At 41.2% G+C, this 19810-nt stretch overlaps 1 protein-coding gene across 1 annotated transcript in view; it reads right to left on the reverse strand.

Moving 5' to 3' along the window:
- The window catches only part of Galntl6 (polypeptide N-acetylgalactosaminyltransferase like 6), a 1027971-nt gene that overhangs the window by 162800 nt on the left and 845361 nt on the right, over positions 1-19810 (reverse strand). Inside the window, exons 5-6 of the mRNA XM_035451502.1 lie at positions 13772-13957; positions 9735-9918 (exon numbers count right to left, since the gene is read on the reverse strand). Coding sequence (XP_035307393.1) covers positions 9735-9918; positions 13772-13957 — 370 coding nt within the window. The remainder of the gene's footprint in view (positions 1-9734; positions 9919-13771; positions 13958-19810) is intronic.

The raw sequence follows: 19810 nt of genomic DNA on the forward strand, positions 1-19810 counted from the left end.
AAAATGTGGTACATTTATACAATGGAGTACTACTCAGCAGAAAAAAGCAGTGGAATCTTGAAATTCGTAGGCAAATGGATGGAACTAAAAGAAACCATCCTGAGTGAGATAACCCAGTCACAAAAAGACAAACATGGTATGTACTCACTCATATATGAATTTTAGACATAGAGCAAAGTATTACTATTCTACAATCCTCCTCACTAAAGAAACTAGGAAACAAGAAGGACTCTAAGGGAAAAATGCATGGACCCCAGAGAATGGGAAGGGCAGGAACTCTGGAGCTAATTGGGAGCATGAGGGTAGGGAAGAGGGAGCTGCCAGAATGAGAGGAGGAGAAGAGCAGGGGAGAGGAGGAAATGGAGGAGCAGAAATGTTGAGTTGGGGGAAGAATAGAGGAGAGCAGGATGAGAGATACCATATCAGAGGGAGCCATAAGGAGAGATATGGCACTAGGGAGATTTCCAGAGATCTACAAGGATGACACAAACTGACAATCTAGGCAATGGTGGAGAGGATAACCTAAATGCCCTTCCCCAGGAATGAGACTGATAACTACTTTTTACGACATCCTAGAGCCCTCATCCAGTGGCTGATGGAAGCAGAGGCAGACACCCACAGATATACATTGAACTGAACTCTGGAACCTAGTTGCAGAGAGGGAGGAATGAAAATCAAAGGGGTCAGTACGAGGCTGGTGAAACCCACAGAAACAGATGACCTGTACAAGGGGGAGCACATGGACCCCAGACTGCTGTCTGGGAGGTCAGCACAGGACTGATTCAGACCCCTGAACATGGATGTCAATTAGGAGGCCTCCACACTCTAGGGGGCCCCTGGTAGTGGATTATTTTTCCCTGGTAGTATTTTTCCCTGGTGTAAGAAGGGACTTTGAGAGCCCATCCTATGTGAAGGGATGCACTCTCGGCCTGGACACATGGAGGAGGCCTATTCCCAGCCCAGGATGATGTGGTGAACTTTGCGGAGCCACCGTCAAGTGCCCCAACCTGCCTGGGAAATGGAGGGTAGATGGGGTGGGGGGGGGGGGGTAGGGGAGGTAGAGAGAGAGGGAGAGGGAGAGGGAGAAGGAGAGAGAGAAGAGATTGACATGTGAAGCAAGCTTGTTCCTAATTTGACCTAATTAAAAAAAAAAGATAAAGAAGCCACTGATTGCACTCCTGTGGGATTATTGATTAAGTTTGAGATTTGGAGTCTGAATGAATGAAGAAGGTACAAAATATTTTTGTTTTTCATCCTCATTGTTTGTCAAAATAGAAAAGAATTAAAGTCAGTTTACTTAAATCAGCTATATAATACAGGCAAGTCCTTTGAGGTGCCAGACACATATTTAATATCAAACACACACTTAATGAACCAGGTTATTTGGTCAGAATAGTTGAGGAAGCTGGCTCAGAGGTTAAAAGTAATTGTTGCCAAGTCTCATGACCCAAGTTCTGTCTCAAGCACTGACATGGTGGAAGAAGACTAAGTTATTCAAGTTACCCTTTGATTTTCCTACAGTGCCATAAGCATATACAAATTCTCCCCAACTTCTCTCTCTCTCTCTACCCCTCTCTCTCACACACACCTCTATTAGTTAGCATAACCTGTCAACTTTATACATGCCAGAATTATCTGAGGGAGTCTCAGTTAGGGAACTGTCTAGAACATTCTGGCTTGTGGGCAAGTCTGTGAAGCATTTTCTTAATTGCTGATTGATGTAGGAAGGCCCAGTATACTCTGGGAGGTGTCACCCATAGATAGATGGGTCTGGGTTGTATAAAAAAAGCTACTCGAAGAAGCCAGGGGAGCAATTCTGTGAGCAGCTTTCCTCCATGGTTCCTGCCTCTGACTTCCTTCAGTTATTGACAGTGATCTCCAAGTCTAAGATGAAATAAACCCTTTCCTCCAAAAGTTGTGTTTGGTCTTGTTGCCTATCACAGCAACAGAGAAGCAAACTGAAACACACACACACACACACACACACACACACACACACACACACACACGCACACACACACACAGAGAGAGAGAGAGAGAGAGAGAGAGAGAGAGAGAGAGAAAGAGAGAGAGAAAGAGAGAGAGAAAGAGAGAGAGAAAGAGACATACATAGACACACCGACACACATACACACACACATACAATCAATTTCTAAACCTTGATCATACAGAATTTTATGGTAGGATGTTAAAGCCAAGTAAACAAAACCCAAGATAGTTTAGATGTATCAATTTGATTTTTTTGATGAAAAGGGAAAATATTTGCAAACAATTGCAGAGTAATTTGTGTGACTTGGCCTGAGAAGTAGTCTGTAAAGAAAACTGTCTTCCTTTTTCAAACTCCTTCCTCAAACTTCTCAAACTCAAAAAGATTCAAGTTGACTCAAGATGAGCCAGGCATATATCAGGAAAGAATAACAGTGTCTAATTTAATATAGAGGTTAAGGAGGAAAAGACCCTAAGCTATGCTTTCCATTCAACAAAAAATTAGAGTTTTATAGGTATGAGTTGCCATACTTGTGATTGAAGATAATGGGAAATGTCCTTCTGTATGCTGTGAATAATGTTTCTCATATTGACTGATGAATAAAACTGTTCCAGCCAGCGGACAGGCAGGATGTAGCCAGGCAGGAAGTATAGGCAGAATGATTAGACTAAGGGAATTCTAGGAAGAGGAACATAGAGAGTGAATTGCCAGGGAGACACGTGTAGCTTCTGTGGAGGAAAAGAGGCTTGTACACCATCCATAAGCCAAGACCATGTGGAGATATATAGATTAATAGAAATGGGTTAATAATTAAGAGAGAGCTAGCCAATAAAAGGCTGAGCAATCATCCAAACAGTTTATAATTAATAGAAGCCTCTGTGTGTTTATTTGGGACAAAGCAATGGCAGGAACAGGAGCAGGAAGGGGCAATTTCATGCTTTGCTGATTTTGATTAATTCACAATAATTAATATTGGGTCAAAACTCACACAGAATGTTTGAAGTAAGAGAAATTACTTTCAAATCCTAAGTAAGCTAAAGCAGCTCCAATCTCAGGGTGGATCGATGAAATTCACCAAGTCACCAAGGAGAGGGAGACCATTTCCTCTAGGCTAGCTAGCCTAATGGAGTACAGGGCTGGCTGAATTTTAGCCTCATTTGCACCCTACTCTGGAAAGAATTGAAAATATATCACCCATCTGTAAATTGTAGTCCTGGAATGATTGTCTAACCCAATGATCCAAACAGGTCTTGAAACAGGACATGCTATAGCTCTTGGTGATGGCCAGAGATGCCTTTGGCACTGGAATATCCACCAGCAGCCACATTACAGTGTTTAGGGAGTAAGATACTATGTGGAAGATGCTGTTTTCAATGTTACTTCCACAACCAGTCTTTAAATACTGGAGAGTTGACCTTCTCCAAGTAGAAAGAAAGGTAGAAATCCCCATGAACTAGAAAGCATTGCTAATTCTATTCTTGTTCCACTTTGCTGTATTTGCTTTATAAGCCTCAGTCACCACATCCAAAATATGCACAGGATAAATTATTTCGTCATCTTGAAATAAGGACTAAATGATTTAGTAATGTGTCTAAATTTCCTAGCCAAGTTCCTGGAGGCAATAGATGTAATTTCCTCTCCACCTCCATGGCAGAGAGAAGAGCATGGGATGGTGAGTTACAACCTGAGACTCTAGAGATAGTTGTTGAATTTAGTACTCATGGCACTGAATATGCCAGGCAGACTCTGTAGTCTTCATGATTTTCTATAAAAATGAGAGGCCAAACGGTCTCTAAGTGTTCTTCTAGCTTGATGAACAACTGATTTGTACAGTTCTTTTTCCTGATTCTCTGTGCTTTTTTTTTTTTTTTTGTCAACTTGACATAACCTAGAGGCATCTAAGAGGAGGGAACCAGAACAGAGAAAATGCCCCCATCACACTGACACATATGAAAGCCTGTGGGGGGCATTGTTTTGACTGATGATTGATATAGAAGGGTCCATCCCACTGTGGTAAGTGCTGAATGGGTAGTTCTGAGTTGTATAAGAAAACAGGCTGAGAAAGTCATGAGGAGAAAGCCTGTAAGCAGCACTCCTTCTGCTTCATGTTCCTGCCTTGACTTCCCTTAGTGGTGGAATGTGACCTTACAGTTGTAAGAAGAAATAAGACAGTTCTTCCCCAAGTTGCTTTTGGTCATGGTGTTAATCACAGCAATAGAAACCCTGACTACCATACTCATCTAACTATAAAGTTACCAAAATATTTTATGTGTTACCTGCTATACATTGACCTTCATGTAATATTTTATGTCAATTACTTCACATACTATTATTTTGAAAACAGGGTCTCACTATGTAGCCAAGGCTAGTCTTCAACTCTATGTCTGTATACATCTGTCTCCCAAATGCTGGATTAGAGGCCTGTACTATGAAGCCAGCACTCATACTTCAAAGAATGTCATTAAGTTTTATAGTCTCTTCTGAGGAGCTGAGGTTGGTGCTGCGAGTACATTTCTAGAAGGCATCCTACTTTGCTGTAGAGAGGGAAACCAACTCCCTTTGACAGAGGTGGTATTTAATCAATTCCAGCATGGGTTGCACTTTTAACTTTTGACCACAGAACCACCCTATGAAGATTCTACTCACAGTTTTTTGACTATATCCTCAGGGAATCTATAGTATTTGAAGTGCCAGACTTGTCATGCTTGGCAGCAGGTCACAGCAAGAGCTAGGCATTTCTAGGCCAGTCTATGAAACTATATGAACAGACTTATGTTCCTGTGGGCTAAGGGGTAAACATTATTTATAGTAGATGAGTTTTCTTCCCTTGGTGTATACACCTTTATACACAACTATACACTTGTGTGTGTGTGTGTGTGTGTGTGTTGTGTATGTGCTTGTGTGTGGTGTGTGGTGTGTGGCATATGTGTTTGCAGGCTGTGTGTGTGGTGTGTATGTGTGGTATGTGTATCTGGGTGTGGTGTATGTGTGTGTGGTGTGTGTGTGTGTTTATGTGTGTGTGTTTGTATGATGTGTGTATGTGTGTGGGATGTGTGTGTGTGTGTGTGTGTGTGTTTGTGTGTGTTTGTGTGGGATGTGTGTATGTGTGTGGGATGTATGTGTGCTGCATGCATGAGTGTAGGTGAGCGCGTGCACGCGCGTGTACAACACAGGATTCTAGACATAGTAATAGAAGAGAAAATATTTAGCCTGGAAAAGAAAAGAGGCATGAGGGTTGCCTTTAGATACTGTTAATAGCTGTCACTGAAAAAGGGATTAGACATTCTTTACATCTCAAATAGGATAATTTGGGATCAAGGAGACAGAATTTTCTTAATGCAAAGGAAAAGGTTTCAGTCAATAAGTCCATTGGAATGGATTGCCTTTTGAAGCAGCAAATTTACTTTCTTGATGAGTTCAAGCAGAGTCAGAACACTATCTGGGGCATTATCTAGTGATTGCTTCAATTGACAAGGAAGCGGGGCAAGACACTTTCTTCTGGTTCTTTCTAAATGTTTAGATGCTAACATAAGTTTGAAGAAGTAAGTTAGCAGCCAGACAGTAAATGAACAACTTCCTTTTTGTCATTAACAGCAATAGGGACATCTTATATTTTGTCACACAGAAAAAGATTACTTTCCTAAGTGCTGTGCATTCAAGATGAACCACGAATGAGGAAACTCAAAAGCCACAGATAACAACAATCCTCTAAAAGCATTCCATTCCATTACGTAAGTTTCCAGAAAGAGCCATGGTTGTGTGTTCCTTAATCAAAGACCAAGTGTTCTTGGGATGCATCCAATCCAACCCATTCAGCCCAGTCCAGTTCATCCCAGTCCAGCCCAGCCCAGTTCAGTCCAGTCCAGTCCAGTTCAGTTAATTCCATCCCAATCCACCCCAGTCCAGCCCAGCCCATTCCAGTCCAGTTCAGTCAAGTTTAATTCAATCCAATCCATTCAAATTATGGCTGGATTATACTAACTGGAATCATAAGCATTGCATTTTCTCTTATAGGAACAGTTTTTTTTGAACAATGAGATTTTTCTTTTCAAAGACAAGTAAACATTTTCTTGGTATTCCAAGTGAAGCATGAAGAACCATTGCCTTCCTGTTGAGATTACAGAAGATCACGTTTCCCAGTTTAGGATGTTTGAGGATTTTGAGTTCTTTGGGTTTTGTAGCTTATTTAAGAAAAGTTATTTTCTTACATACATGACCCATACCCCAGGGTCATGTATGTATTTTAATTGAAACTAAATGTTTGAGAAACAACACATTCTTATATATTAGTATAGTGTTCTGAAATTTTATTTCAATGTGATCTATTTCTTTAGTAGTTACTGTTCATCTCCTACTCATTACATGAGATTTTCAAGTTGAAAAACACAGTATTGAAAAATCAAATAATGGCAGACTAAATGAGGAAACATAAATTGGATCATTTCAGAACTTTTGAAAGACTTGCGGCAGGCAGATAATTTTTGCATAAATATGGTCTTGTGGATTGCAATGAATTTCCATATTCCACTTACATTCCTTTCTGCCCACCTTTCCAGCTTTGTGCCCATCTTCCCAGGGAAAGCTACACACCCCCTCAGCCTCTTGAAACATGAAAGACTCAGAGAGATGTATAGATAGTCTGCATTCATCCCAGTATCTTAAATCCGAACATCTACAGAAGCAAGCTCTAGCCTAAAGCATGTCTGTTTATGAGCACATTCTGGTGACTGCTGCGATAATGGAATTGCTGATACGATGCTCAGAGTGCTTGGGTAACCGTTCTTTTGTTATTAGGAAGGCAAATGCCGTTTTTAAGATCAAAGTGGACACCTCCTGGAAGTTACATTTATTACAAAAGGCTAAAGTGTCTGCATTCCCAGGCATCAAAGGGACTTAACACAGAAAGACAGTAATATTCAATAGACTAGGGCAATTTCTGACAAGACAGCCACCACCTAAGTGGTTGATAGGAATGAGTGGTAATCTCATTCAGAAAGTTACCAATTCTGTCAGAGGCAGGGCAAAGCAAAGTGCTTGATAAAAAAAAAAAAATTCCTTGTCAGTGCAGGCACTGAGAATACTTTTACAGTCTGAAGCTTTTGAGTGCCCTTTGGAGGAAGTTTGATCCCATTGTTTCTGAAAGCAGGGCCTCCTTTTGCTGTCATGGCGGAAGAGATGTAAAAGTTCAATACACTGAGTCACTAGTACACTATTTGGAATGCAATCATAGGGATGAATTCTAGCCTTTCCCACATGGTGACCTGGATAGTAGCAATTACACTATGGAGAGACTGGCTCCCATTATCTGCCATCCAAGAAAGGTTCTGTGGTGTCTGTGCCACATCTGTGTTGGCTAGTTTTTATATCAAATTGATACAAGGTCACCTGGGAGGAAGGAATCTTAATAATGAAAAGAATAGAATTTCTATTTTTCTATAGAATTGGCCTGTAGGTAAGTCTGTAAGGGTTTTTCTCAATTAATGACAGATGAGGGAGGACCCAGTCCCTTGTGGGTGGTACCACCCCTGGACACGTGGTCCTTGATGGTATAAAAAAGCAGGCTCAAGCCACGGGGGGAGCAGACCAATAAGCAGCTGTTTTAGAGTTTCTACTGCTCAATGAAACACCAGGACCAAGAGCAGAACTGTGGAGGAAAAGGTTTGTTTGGCTCACACTTCTACCACTGTTGACCATAGAAGAAAATCAGGGCAGGAACTCAACCACAGCAGGAACCTGGAGGCAGAACCTCATACAGAGATCTTGTAGGAGTATTGCTTACTAGCTTGGTCCTCATGGCTTGCTCTGCCTGCTTTCTTATAGAAGCCAGGATGACTATCCCTTGATGGTACCACTCACAATGGGGTGAGCCCTCCCACATCAACCATTAAATAAGAAAATTCTCTACAGGCTTGCATACAGCCCAACCTTAGGGAACTGTGGTTCCCTCTCTCAGATGTCTATATCGTTTGCCAATTTGACATAAAACTATCCAGCAGAGTAGCATACCTCCAGGGCCTCAGCATCACTTCCTGTCTCCAGGTCACTGCCTTGAGTTCTTGCCCTGAGTCACCTGCAAGATGGACTACAAGCTGTAAGATGAAATAAATCCCTTTCCTCCCCAATTTGCTTTTGGTCATGGAATTTCACTATAGCAATAGAAACCCTCTCCTTCACTTAAAAAAACAATTTTTAACTTTTAATTCCCATCTTACTTTTCCAATTTATGTATCAAATTAGAAATTTGACAAATAAAAAATGGTATGTATGGTATGTATTTGTGGCATATGACATGCTTTGAAACACACATGCACACACAGGAGAGAGGGTTTCAATCAAGCCTGTTGTTACATACCAACTCATGACTTACTAATCCAACCTTTGACAAAGATTTGTGATGGCTACCTTCAGGGACATCTGAGAAGCCATTCTCAGCTGGGCCTGGTTCTAAGGCTTGTAAGAAAGTCCTTCAAATAGATCCCTATACATTTTTATAGCAGTTCTGAATATTCATGAACTTTGGTCAAAGCATATGGGAGAGCAATAAAGGGCTGTCATTATTTCTTTTCAAACACTTTCCAGTAATTTGAGAGGTTGAAATCCTAACTCCAGAAGTGCTGCATAGTTAATGACTATGTTTCATTTTACAAAAGAGATGACTTCCCTCCCACTTTATCTAGTGACTGACTTCTCAAATCCCCTTCACTCACCTAGGACTTCATCTTTGCAGAGACTTAAATTGGAAGAAACACTTTCCTGGGAATTACTGAATGTTTATTAGAATTCAAATGGTTAGAGTCATCAAAATTGCTTTAGTACTTGGTATCTTTCCTCCTGCAAACTTTTATGGCTTCTATTATTTGATGAAAAGACAGTACTGGTTTTTAATGCATCTTAAATGGATTCTTACAGAGTGGGGAAAGCCATGGTCACAGATAGTTGTTGCCTATTAAAAATATACAAGAGCTTTAAAATGATAAAGATTTTAGTGCTCTCAGGGGCTATAGACTGGACTAGCTCTCATACACACTGGGCAGTCTCTGTACTAATTACTGGGAAGATCTCACTCTTCACCATTAACAGAGCTGATGGCTGTCAAGCTAAGCCTTCCTGCATCTTTTTCTCTCTTGAAATGTCCAACTGTCATGTCCACAATAAACACCAATAGGCTTCAGCTCTATAGAAATCAGTCAACGGGTTATTATAAGTTCATCTCTTACAAGCATTTAGATTAGGAGAAGAGTGATTGATTATTTCCTTTGGGTTTGGTTTTCAACGAGAGTCTTCGATGTAAAGCTGTGGAAGTACATACTTGGGAGCACTGGCTTTCCTTGAGAGTAAACAATGTTAAACAGTAGACAATATAGGCACAAGCTGTGGTCCCTACTTTGTGAAGAAAAAAGTGTAAATTTAAATAGTCTTTTAGGGGAAAGAATGAAGATCCTGAAAATCTGAAGAGAATATTTTAAAGTGGAGCATGCAGTCTCTTTGTATTTTTTTTTTTTTAACGATATGTGTTTCTGGCTCTTTTCATTAAAGATGATGATCCACGTATTTAGCATAGCATGTAATTTTAATCTACTATAGCTTACAGGTCTGACCTTTCTATGGTGTTTTGCATATTGTTACCACCTGTTTTATTACATTTCATCAGAGGTAATTGTCCTCGTGGGTCCCGAGTTTGACATGCCAGAAACATCACCTGTCATCTGCCCTCTCCCCCATTCCCCCTCCCTCAGCTGCTACTCACTCGAAAGGGTCGCTGGGGTCAGCCCTCTGGAGCTCTGGAGGGATGGGGATTCTTTTGTAGTACATTTCCCAGTCGAAGGCTCCTCGCATGGCATCCCCAGCTTGTGCCTCATACCCAAAGTGATTGTGGTCAATGACATCGATCATGGGACACACGATGGTTTTGTGGTTTAGTGCAATTTGGTCTGAAAAATGAAAGCACAAAATAGGAAATGACATGCCTGCCTAGGTCATCTATCATTTTCCAGCAAAGAGAAGCCCACAGCTCCTTTTAATGCATAACACTTGCAGCCTTGGCGTCTCCCTGTCGTCATTAGAGCACTTTGCAGGAATCTTTGAGCATAGGGCTTAACATGATGGGACAGTGATTAGGTACAATTAGAGTTGTTATATTTCCCTTTAAGAAAGTTATGTCCCAGAGAGACTTGCAGAAGTCCATTTAGCTCTACTCTGTCACATTTTTGCTCTGACCTGTCCCCAATCTGTCATTTTAACGTGCCTCCAACATGCACAGAGTATAAACAGTACTTGTGTTCCTCCAAGCATACAGCTAAAGCCTGCTGAGAAAATACAGGCCTGCTTTCTGAAGGTTCCAAAATGTAAATATTTAACTTCATGGTTTTTATAGCATCTAATCATAAAACAGTCATGATGGCTGCTCCCCCCCACAGCTCCTTGTAATGTCAACAAATCACAAATAAAATTATTTGCTGTCAAGTTTGACAGAGAATTTGTTGAGTCACTGTTCTTGGAGACAGACTCTACTTATCAGTGCTGTGCCCATTTTATCCTATTCCCCCCATCCAATTAAAAAACACTATTAAATGACGAGGTGCTATTGCTATGGATGCCACTGGTAAACCCAGGGCATTTATACTCATTCTCTTTCTGATACTCCCACTATCCCCGAGAAGGGGCTGTTGTTGTCATCCTGTTTATACACAGCAAAACTGAGCTCAGAGAAGTCAAACAACTTGTCAAGGGCTACTCAGCTTTGGGAATAGTAATCAGGATACAGCCCCTGCTCTACTCTCCAGCTCTAAAACCTATCTTTCTAGGTTGCCATGGTGCTTCTCCTAGCAGGCAGGTGATTTTTCTTTTCTTTCCAGTTCTAGTATTTGGCTTTTCTACCCAGATATTTTTCTTGTGGTAGAATTAGCAGGCCCTGCAGGAAACTGGCATTTGTTTATTTTGATGCATGTAGAATAGCAGTATGTGAGGTATCTTTTTTTCCCCTCACTCTCAAGAACATGGGTTTAATCAATTTATTACAACAACTGCTGTCTGACAGGCAGGGTGTTTAAGTATGAACACCTGCTCTCTTGTTATTTGGAAGACCTTTGGATGTGGCATGTGACATTTAACAAAGGATATCATTTAGAAATATGATGGAAGTTGGTTATTTCTGTGTATTTTCTTTTTTCTCAGAGATCCTGAAGCTACTGTAATGTGTGTGAGCGAGATCATCTTTTTACAGTGAGGAAATTGCACAAGAACTTTGGGAGTTCCTACTTAGCATAGAGCAGGAAGCAAAAGGTTTTATTGGCTATAATAACAGATGACATTTTTATCATACTAATAAAACGGAGTGTGGAGAGAAACAAAAATCCCATAGGGAAATATCCTAGCAATTACACATGCTCATCCATCCATCCATCCACCCACCCACCCATCCATCCTTTCATGTTACAGTATTTATTTACTAAGTAAGAACAATGGGCCAATCTTTTTTTTTTTTTTTTGGTTCTAAGGTTATTGTAGAGAATATGCCACAAATACCATTGTATTCAGGAATGGGGCAAAAATTTATAAATAACTGAATCTTACAGTGTTTTACAAGAAAAATAAGACAAAGAACAGTGGTAAGGAGGATACAGAATGCTGGAGTATGGAAAAGGAGGCAGTTTTAGATACCATGACCCCAGGAAGCCTCAGAGAGCGAGGAACTGTATTTCTCTTAGTGCCAGCTAATTAGGAGATGGACCACATCAAGATAACTGCCACCATGGGCTCAGGAGCATCTATTTTCACCAGGGCAAGCCTTATTGTGGCTTGTTTTATCTAAGTCGCATTTTCCCTGGAGGATGGAGGGGACCATCAGAGTAAGGTTGGAAACAGTTTGCCGATCACCTCTGCAGCTTTTAGTATTATGGTTCCAGTGACTTTCTTCCATCAAATTCAGAACCAGCTTGATTTACAAGTTCCTTGACCAACAAGTGGTCCCAAGGTGATCCAAAGAGAATGAGTCTGTTAAATGAACTGTCAACGTTCCCTTCAAATTTCCTTTCAGCTCTCATCCAGCTGTACTAGCTTTGGGTGAGAGCCGCATGACTAATTTTTCATCCAAGGCTGGTGCCTACATTTCAATTTCCAGGGATCAAACAAACAGACTCAATAGGAAATTGAAATTCAGGTATAATTCCCAAGGTGAAAAATGAACCAAGAAGCAGCTATGTGGCTCCGCCTGTTTCTTCATTTTGGATGATGTATCAAGATACTGATAGAGGGAAATAAAGAGAGATAGCATCCCGAGCTTGAATCGTTTCATATCCATCAGGCTCACAGGAAATGAAATGCTTTAATGAGAAAGAGTGGGTTGTGGGCGAACCACAGTGAACCATCAGGGTCTGATAATTGGCATTTAGGGATTGCTTTGACAGCATACAGGTCAAATTCAGTTTGAGGGACTCTTGCTGTTGCTAATGAAATTCTAAATGTCTGTGTCCTTGGACAAAGCACTTTTAATTAAAGGTGCAGGGGAGTCTCTGGCTGATGTGGTCCTGTGATCCTGTTGATTGAGAAGGCTAGGCAGCCACCTGTGCAGAGGCATATGGACTGGGAGATTTGGGAGAGGGCATTAGTTGCTGGGTGTTGTGTTTTACAACCTATATGGATGTCAGTGAGTCCCTTGTCTTGTTTTTTTTTTTTTTTCCACTGGTGTAGCTTGGCTGGTTAAAGCTGAAATCCCACATAATAGTTAATAACCAGCACTCTTTCTGAGGTGGTGGCAGTGAAGGTGGCTGTCCCTGGCTTTATTTAAAACTTGCTTTGGGTAAATATGAGAGAATAAGAAAGGAGGGCAATAGATATGTACTAAGAATTTTCTAGAAAGAATTTCTTTAGGCATGTAATTTCTTTCTTAGGCACAATGGGGTTTTCTATCTGCCTTTATTGTAAACTAACAAAATAACAATATTGAGGCTCGAATTGAGCCACAGTTGGAGTTTCTAGCTGAAATGATGTCCAGGTTGCTTATGTCTCTAGTTGTTCAGTGCCATGTGACATGGCATGGTTTGCTTCCTTCTGTCTGTTAGCTATAACTGATCACTTAAGAGTCATTATCACCTGGGCAGCAGCTCAGTGTCTGAGTGGCTCTGTGTGAACGTGGAGGATTACACATTTAAGAAAGAAAAACAAAAAGGCAATGGCATTATACATCTCAAAAAATGGCAAGTCACTTAGATTCTTATATCCTGGGGCTAAATAATCTTCCTTCCTACCCTCCTTCCTTTCTTTGTTCCTTCGTTCCTTCCTTCCTTCAAGACAAGTTTTCTCTGTTAGCCTTGGCTGACCTGGAACTCACTCTGTATACCAGGCTGGCCTTGAACACACAGAGATCTGCATTCCTCTGCCTCCAGAGTGCTGGAATTAAAGGTGTGCACTGCCAATGCCTGCCTGTTCCTCCTTTCTTAACCACCTTGTGATAACTGTTATAAAGTGTGTATATGCCTATACATGAGTATGTGTATTTTGATCTTATTCTAATTATAGGATAACTGAAAAATAGTTTGAGGCTATTTTTTAACTTTAGTTTTTACCCAATAAATATAACTGCAATGGAAGAAGAAGACATACTGTAAAAGAAACCTTCCTAACCTTAAGTTAGATTGCCACTGATCCTATCTGAAATGCTATTTAATGCAGTTATACTTATTTGTCGTCAGACTCAAGCCTTTCTTGACTGCACATCATTAGCAGGGCAGGTTGCCAGCTTCCCAGGTCCAGCGTGCCACTGTGAGAATGATGTGGTATACTCACTGAGGAGCGGGGGCAGCCAGTTCACATTGACCTCACAGTGGGAGTCCAAGAAGGTCAGCACCTCTCCTCTGGCCATAGATGCTCCCAGGAGTCGGGTCCGGATGAGCCCTTCCCTTTTCTTGGTGCGAACAATTCTTACTTTGGAAAACCGAGCCATGTAATCCTCTAACTTATCCTTTAGGTGTTCTAGGAAGGAAAGAGAACACACAGGAAGAATGTCAAACATTAGTTACAGCAGATAGCTTTGTGGATGCTGGATTCTGTGGATAGAGCATTATGTGAATGGTGAATCTGAGCGGAACAATTTCAAAGTCTGTGTTTCTGCTCTCTTCATCGTGAGGACGATACTAATAAGATTTTATGCTGAGGAGTTTCTATATTTTTATTTCCCCCAAAACTTCATAATCCACACATGTTGCCCTTTGGGTTCAGTGGTCGGCAGTGATACAACAGAACTCAGTCAGGCAGCTAATGCTGGCCAGTGGCCACCATGTTAATCCTGGCCAGCTTGTGTCAAGATGGGCATCGGCCTTCTAGGTCCTGCTGTGCAGTCAGATGAGCGTCCTCGCATATGGGCTCTTCCCGACAAGAGGGCTCTTTGTTTTTTTTTTTTTTTTTTTTTTTTTTTTTGTTTTGTTTTGTTTTGAGACAGGGTTTCTCTGTGTAGCTTTGGAGCCTATCCTGGCACTCGCTCTGGAGACCAGGCTGGCCTCGAACTCACAGAGATCCGCCTGCCTCTGCCTCCCGAGTGCTGGGATTAAAGGCGTGCACCACCAACGCCCGGCCAAGAGGGCTCTTTACAGCAGAGTTTTGCCTGGTAGTTTGTGTGCTGACAATAGTGCCCGTAAAAACAAGAAGGGAAAATGTCTGTCAAAAAAGTAAGAACCACACAGCTTCCCACCCTGCAAGATGTTAGAAAACTGGGAAGTAAGTCCAGTTCTGGCTCCTAATTTGAACTGGAAATGTGACTCACGAGGTATTGAAATAGATGGAGAAGGAAAGGCAAAAGAAATCCTGTACTGCCGTCTTGCATGCTGCTATGTAAAATTTGGAAATCATTTGAACTTCTTAAAATTAGAAATGTTTCTTCCCTAGTTAAAAGCAAACCTTGGGAGCAAAATGAATTTTAAAAACCTGTTTACATGATAAGGTATTTTCTACTGGCTTTAAAATTGTATCATTCTTTCAATTCTTCTAAAGCAAAATGGTGCATTTGGTGACTTTTGTGCACTATGAACTTAGCTAGTTTTATTCCTTGATGCTACTGGTCCATGTATAAGGATACTGTGCTGCTAGTTTATGTTAACTTGACACAGGTGAAGTCAGGTGAAAGGAGGGACCCTCAATTAAGAAAAAATGCCTCTGTAAGACTGAACTGTAGGCAAGCCTGTAGAGCATTTTATTAATTAGTGATTGATGGAGGATGGCCTCGCCCATTGTGGGTAACACTACCATTGGGCTGGTGGTCTTGGGTTCTATTAGAAAGCAGGGTGAGCAAGCCATGGGGAGCAAGCTAGTAACTAGCACTTGTCCATGGCCACTGCATCAGCTCTTGCCTCTAGGTTCCTGCTCTACCTGAGTTCCTGTCTTCATTGCTTTCAATAATGAACTGTTTTATGGAAATGTGAGTGAGACAAACTCTTTGCTCTCCAAACTGCTTTTGGCCACTGTGTTTCATCACAGCAATAGAAACCCCAACGGAGACAGATACTATGAGGATTTTGAATTTCTGATAAGTGTAACCTACTAGACGCCAAACTCGTGTTTTAGAATACAGTGTGCTATTATTTATCTATTTTTTATCTTTTAGTCTTTTTCTGTGTCTTTATAATCAGAGTATGTACTCCAGAGACAGAGACAATCTGTAAAGCCAAGACCTCCACAAATCTCTAACCCCATAATAATGACAGGTAATAAAAATTGCCTGGAAGAACTTTCATTCCAGAAGAATGATTTTAAGTATGTTCGAGCAACTCAAAGAAGGCAGGAGTATAGTTCTTGAGAGCAAAACAAAGAGATGAATGAGAAAGTTAATCCAAGATATGAAAATAGAACCCAATGAAGCAATACAATTGCAGATGAAAACCCAAATTAAAATGATGCTGGAAATGAAAAGCTGAATACACTGAATAAAAACTTCACTGGAAAGCTCCTACCCCATGCTCATGGATTGGTAGGATTATAATTCCAACATGATTATGCACAGAATTTAAAAAAAAAACAAAGCAAAACAAAACCCTAAATTTGTTTGGAAACACAAAAGATCAAGGTGAATAAAACAAAACAAAGAAAAAATGGCTGGAGGCATCACCACAAGGCTCCAGTGGGTAGTTCAAGACCCATGGCTACATGTATGGATTTGGTTCAATTTACTGGGTCACAAAAGAAAATAAAAAGTTATGAAGATAGGACAGGAACTTGTAGAAATGAGAAGAGGTTGCTAAGGGTGGAAGAGAGATGAAAAAGGACAGAAGGGTGAGAGTAACCAGAATGCATTATGTATAGATGTGAAATGTTCATATAACAAAACTAATGATGATGATGATGATGATCATGATGATGATGATGATGATGATAACAAACTAAAAATGGCTTGTGTAGGAATCTAATTGCACACACCTGTATCACTCCCATGTAACTTGGGCCTGGGACAACTGAGATAGTTTTCCTGTTCCTGATATTGCTTGTTTGTTATGTGTAATAAAATCCATTGTCTCAGGCCCTGGAATGCCATGACCTTTGCCTGTATCCACCAAACAGTGGGGAGATAACTGCATAGTTCTTTGCATAGAGACCCTGAGGCTGCTCAACAGCACACTCTGGAATACTGTAGGTGGCCGTTTGACCCAAGTGGAGTTCTCACTAAGCACAGAAAATGTTATAGGAAGGGAACATAAGATTTCCCATGATTGACTAATTCATACCAGGTACAACCTAGCCGTGCTTTAACCAGCCCCACGTTTGTTTTGTTGAACAAGCTTTCATATAGCCCAGGCTGGCCCTTACTTCCATCCATGAGGGACTATAAACTACAAAGTGGAAAAAACCTTTCCCTCCTTAAGTTGCTGTTTATTAACATGGCGTTTTATCACAGCAATAGAAACCTAAAACAGTATAGAATATACAATTGTACAATGGGTTTTGCAAAAGGGAATGTAGTAGATTATCACTTTATACAAAAATATTTTGGCATTTTGAGAAAAGGCTAAAAACTGATTTTAAAAATGTGTATAATGTACTGTCCCGCGCGCTCTGTATTTCTCGCCAGCAAGAAATCATACATGGGACACTCGGATCCTTCTGCAGACAAGCTTTAATGCATCTTACCAGAGTGGAGACACTAAACCAAGAAAACCATCCCTTATAAAGGCTGACCAGCCGCCTGGGACGTGTTACCCTATGAATGGCTTCAGCTCCTCAGGCAAAAATGAGCCACGGGATAGGCAGAGATCAAAGGAATGGAGATTACCCAGCGCCTGTGAAGTAATTTACAACTTGGTGTCTTCAGGCACCTATTATTGTAATGGATAATGCAGGAACCGGCTTCCTACATATCCCCCTTTTTTTATTAATTAATGAAAAGGCTTTATATTATTACAAGCAAATAGGTCACCCATATGTTGAGGGATAGAGGCAGAGGTTGTACCTTCCCAAAATCAAACATTAAGACTGTGTACGGGAGTCACCATCAGGCTGTTAGCTTGACCCGAAGTACTCTCGACTTGTCCTCTGCCGTTTTTCTGGGAAAGGGAAGTCTCGGGGCAGGTAACCCTTATGCAGGTCAACGTACCTCCCAGAGAAGCCTGCATAATAGGCAACTCTGTGTGATGCCTTTGCTCAGCATCCCTCATTGGGGCTGCACAAACCAGACACTCTACCCTGTGCAATGAGCCTAGGCTCCGGGTGTGCAAGAGCTGTCTGGCCGGCGGCCTATTGCTAAAGCATAGTTAACCAAAATATAAGCGCTTGGGCGGTCTCTTGGTTTGAGCCCTGGAGCTTACATGCCAGTCAAAAGTAACAGCAATCCGCAAGCGGCTGCATCAAACAATTTCACCCCCACCCCTTTTCTCACAGACCAGCCAAAAATAACAGCAATCCGCAAACGGCTGCATTAAACAATCATCCCCCCACCCCTTAAGCAGTGACAATCTCTCCGCCAAGGGCAGGAGTTAATCTGGATAACAATAGCGGCTCTCAATTTCCGAGGAGAGGGTGGAGTTTCGACTTTTGAAGGTCTGAAGGGGCTCTTCAGGTTGAGTCTTTCTGGGATCCACAGGGGATTTTCTTCATCCTGTGAGAAAACACAATATCGCTCCCCTGGATCTTATGAGAATAGGATCCGGGCCTCTCCAAAGATCAGTTAAGATATCTTTCCATTTTACCATTTTCTTTTGGCCTTTTAGGTTTTGAGGTGAGACGCTTGGCCTCGGTATGGCCCCCAGCGTTAATGTTTATGAGGCTTTAAAGCCCCAGGCATTCCAGGCCTTTAAGAAGTGTTGAATAGCAGGCATGGCCTTTTCCCCTATCAAAGACTGGGAAAGCCATCTGTAATTTTCTCCGCTCCTCTGATGGTAAAAAGGAGTCGGTACCAAATAGTGGGTGTGTTGATGAAAGTACACCCGCTGAATTAACAGGCGATAGCCTCATAGGGCAGAGGCTAGGTTTTGAGTCCTCATCTCTCCTAAATTTACCGGGGTGTGACCGGCCATTCCCCATTCTCTCTCCCTCCTTCTCTGTTTCTCCCTCATCTAGCTGAGCTGTTCCTTCCAAAACTTTATCTTTTGAGCTTTTAGAGTCATCAGAGCTATCAAGATTTAAAGCTTTAAACTTATTTATAGAATCATCTAACAAATTATTTACTCCCTTGTCAGTAGACATTCCAGGAGGTCCTTTTTTTTTATTTATTGCTGTACATACTCCCTTGTCAGTAGACATCCCGGGAGGTCCTTTTTTCTTATATTTTATTGTTAGGCGCGCCCCATCTCTCATCATATTCGGTTTCTGATATGTAATTCTGGACTTCTTTAAGATTGCTACAACAGTGAGAAAAGTTAAAATAGCTCCTAGTAAAAGCATAGAAGCCTCTATATTAACCTCCCATAATAGCAACATTCCCAAGCCAAAGTCCAGAAAAATCATACCTCTCCGAATTTACCACCCTGCAGTTCTGAATCCGCCTCGTTAGAGGGGTCTCCGCAGTGCTGGAGATGTTCACATGGTCCCGGGTTTCGGCACCATATGTCCCGCGCGCTCTGTATTTCTCGCCAGCAAGAAATCATACATGGGACACTCGGATCCTTCTGCAGACAAGCTTTAATGCATCTTACCAGAGTGGAGACACTAAACCAAGAAAACCATCCCTTATAAAGGCTGACCAGCCGCCTGGGACGTGTTACCCTATGAATGGCTTCAGCTCCTCAGGCAAAAATGAGCCACGGGATAGGCAGAGATCAAAGGAATGGAGATTACCCAGCGCCTGTGAAGTAATTTACAACTTGGTGTCTTCAGGCACCTATTATTGTAATGGATAATGCAGGAACCGGCTTCCTACAATGTACATTTATTTCAGCTCATTTGTTACAAATTTGACTTGTGTATTCATTACTTACTTCAGTTATTGAAAAGGCACAGCACACAGCATATCATGGTAATATTTAAGCACTATTTTCCTTTTTCACAGAACACTCTCAAGAGCTATTTAAAAATGGGTTTTGTCTTGATTACAAATATTTCTCATACAATTCACATTTGCATTTGTAATGTTCCCCAAGCTTTCATATAGAAATGAAGAAATCTTAGCATAGCATAGTTTATAGCTTATAATTGTTCTGGTTAAATTAACCTGCAGTGTGAACTTCTCCTTTCCTTGAAATAGTGTATTTATGTAATTTATTCTGATGTTGTAATTGTTGACTCAAAAAAGAGGACAGCTGTAAGTAGAAAATGGGTAAGTTGCAAAAGTCTTTTCAATACTGTTTCTAAGTATTATGAGTTTGTGCATGATTGATGTATCCTCATGCAATGAAAACATATCTTCTT

This window comes from Cricetulus griseus (assembly GCF_003668045.3).
Source record: "Cricetulus griseus strain 17A/GY chromosome 1 unlocalized genomic scaffold, alternate assembly CriGri-PICRH-1.0 chr1_0, whole genome shotgun sequence".
Lineage (NCBI taxonomy): Eukaryota > Metazoa > Chordata > Mammalia > Rodentia > Cricetidae > Cricetulus > Cricetulus griseus.